This window comes from Octodon degus, unplaced genomic scaffold (assembly GCF_000260255.1).
Source record: "Octodon degus isolate 3935 unplaced genomic scaffold, OctDeg1.0 scaffold00105, whole genome shotgun sequence".
NCBI classification, from domain to species: Eukaryota; Metazoa; Chordata; class Mammalia; order Rodentia; family Octodontidae; genus Octodon; species Octodon degus.
In genome coordinates, this window is record NW_004524681.1 from 6,276,570 (window position 1) to 6,278,906 (window position 2,337).

Here is a 2,337-nt window from a genome sequence, read left to right on the forward strand (position 1 = left end):
GGGGAGGGGAAGGAGAAACAGAAAGAAAGAAACCAGCAGCTCTAGACCTAGAACATGGGACTCCTGGTCATGAATCAAAAGACAACTTGCGCAACCAGGATCCAGGGTAAGGCACCCGGACAATACCCAAAGCACCGAAAATGCAATTCCTGTGTGTGTTTTTTCCTAAAAACAAATAAAAAGCTAAGTTTACCCCTTTGATCTGCTCACTTAGGCATCAGTCAGCCTACCCTCCTGTGTTCTACCTCAGTCATCTACACCGGGCACCGGACCAGCAAGTGCTACCCTTCAGGGCCTGCTCTCTCACTCTGGCACAGCCGCGGATGGCGGAGGTGGCCCGTGTGCTCCTCCTGCGTGGGACGAGCTCCTCCTGACTGCTGAGCCGGGCGGGGGCTCGCACCAGGGAAGCCCGCAGCCCCCAGTTCCTTCTGCTTACCCTGAAGTTAAAGTATCCGTGGTCTTGACAACTCTCTTGTGACAAATGACTCAGACAACGGAGCCCACTGACTGCTGTTCGTTTGTTTCTGCCCCAGCTCCTCTCAGTATGAGCCGCCTCCCCTCTAAAGGACGGGTGTCCCTTTCCGGGAGCCCATGGGTTGGCACTGAAGCAAGACCAGGCTCAACAAGCCGACAGACCCCGGGGGTTTAACCTTCCTGAACGCCATGTGCCACCACCCCGAAAGCCCCTGTTTCTTCTAAGGTACACACTGGCCCCGCCTCTGGAGGTCCTCCCAGAGCCGACCTCCCGCACCACCCAGTCCTTAGGTCGGGCTGCGGTACCCAGAGAAAACCATGCCAAGCAAAAGGCGCACACACTTTCAGTTTTGCTGTGAGGAACTAACTGTGGGAGCCACCTCGAGGGCCAATGTGAGCCTCTTAAAAGCGTGAGTGAGAAACAGAAGGGGCAGAGGCAGAAAATGGAAAGGATTCAAACAGCTGCACCTGCCACCACAGATGGGGTTCTTTTAGGACACAGCCCAAATGACACTGATATGACCCAAATGACACTGATATGACAGACTGACCCAAGTTACACGTCTAACTCACCCACTCTGCCATAGCACCCAGAGGGAAGGGCGATCTGGATGTCCGTCTTCACAAGAGCTTTCTCCATGGGTGGTATCGTGCAATCATAGGCGCTAGGTATCGAAAGCAGGCACTGGGATTTACTTATAGGATCATTTTTACTTTTTCTTGGTGACATAGCACATGGAAATACTTTAAATATATTTTGTAAAGTAACTCATACAACTTTAGATGAATTTCTAATTCATTCAATTTTGATGAATTTCTAATTCATCTGAAAATGTTTAGGAAGGTACAAGTAGATATTTTGTTTTACTTTTACTGGTAAAATTACAGTTGTAGATAATATAATCGTCAAAGAGGGAACAATGCCAATATCGTGTTTTTGTTCCTGAATGTAACAGAAAACTGAGACACTCCTTAGTAGGAGGTGGTAGGAAAGCAGATCTTCAAAAGTGTACGCTGCCCCAACATGGTATGAAAACAAGAGAAAATGAAGAACTAAGGAAAAAGGGCAAATAATAACTAACACTGACGAGGCCCTTCCTTCGGCTAAGCACATTCTTGTTTTCAGTCCCCTCCCCCGCAGGAGCGGAGCAGGAGACCGAGTGCTGGGATTACGGATGTGTGGCAACAGCATTTCTTTTCTTTAAATAAAATAGGTAAACTCTAATTTACTAACGGTATCAGTGCTGGGCATGGTGGTGCAGGCCTGTAATCCCAGCGCTCAGGAGGCTGAGGCAGGAGGATCACAGCAAGGCTGAGGCCAGCCTGAATTAAGATCCTGTCTCTGGCTTTGGTCTTTTGTTCGACACCCGCTCCCTGCCAGGGCCACTTTTCACTACCTCAACGCTTCTCAGAACGCCCCGCCGGAGTCCATTGAAAAAAGCACCAAATTCAGAGGGAGGCAGCTCGACGGCATCCCCGCCCCGGGGCCAAGCACCCAATCCCTCCACAAACTCCCCGCTCTCCCACGTCGGGGCCGCAGCCAGGTCACGCACCGCGTACGGTGCGGGTGAACGGAGGTGCCGTGCAATGGAAAGGACGGCCCGGGTTCGCGCTCCCCGGCCCGGGCGGCCGCTCTCGGCCGAAGCCCCGCGGTCCGACGCCCGCTCACCTGTAGAGGTCGTAGCCGGCGGCGCGCGCGGAGCCCCGCGTCGGGGCCGTGGCGTGCTCCGACAGCCGCACGAAGCGCAGGCGCAGCGCCGCCTCGGAGGGCCGGGCCCGCTTGCTGGGGGACACGGCGGCGGTGATGTCTTCGGAGCAGGGCATTGCAGGGAGAGGCGGACAGCAGACGGAGCAGGGGGCACA

The 2,337-nt window shown here is 53.9% G+C and overlaps 1 protein-coding gene across 1 annotated transcript in view; it reads right to left on the bottom strand.

The window, feature by feature from the left end:
* The window catches only part of Dut (deoxyuridine triphosphatase), a 28,309-nt gene extending 25,979 nt beyond the window's left edge, over positions 1 to 2,330 (bottom strand). The window contains exons 1-2 of the mRNA XM_023724089.1: positions 2,144 to 2,330; positions 1,048 to 1,139 (exon numbers count right to left, since the gene is read on the bottom strand). Coding sequence (XP_023579857.1) covers positions 1,048 to 1,139; positions 2,144 to 2,298 — 247 coding nt within the window. The 5' untranslated portion in view covers positions 2,299 to 2,330. The remainder of the gene's footprint in view (positions 1 to 1,047; positions 1,140 to 2,143) is intronic.
* Between the last annotated feature and the right edge of the window lie 7 nt (positions 2,331 to 2,337).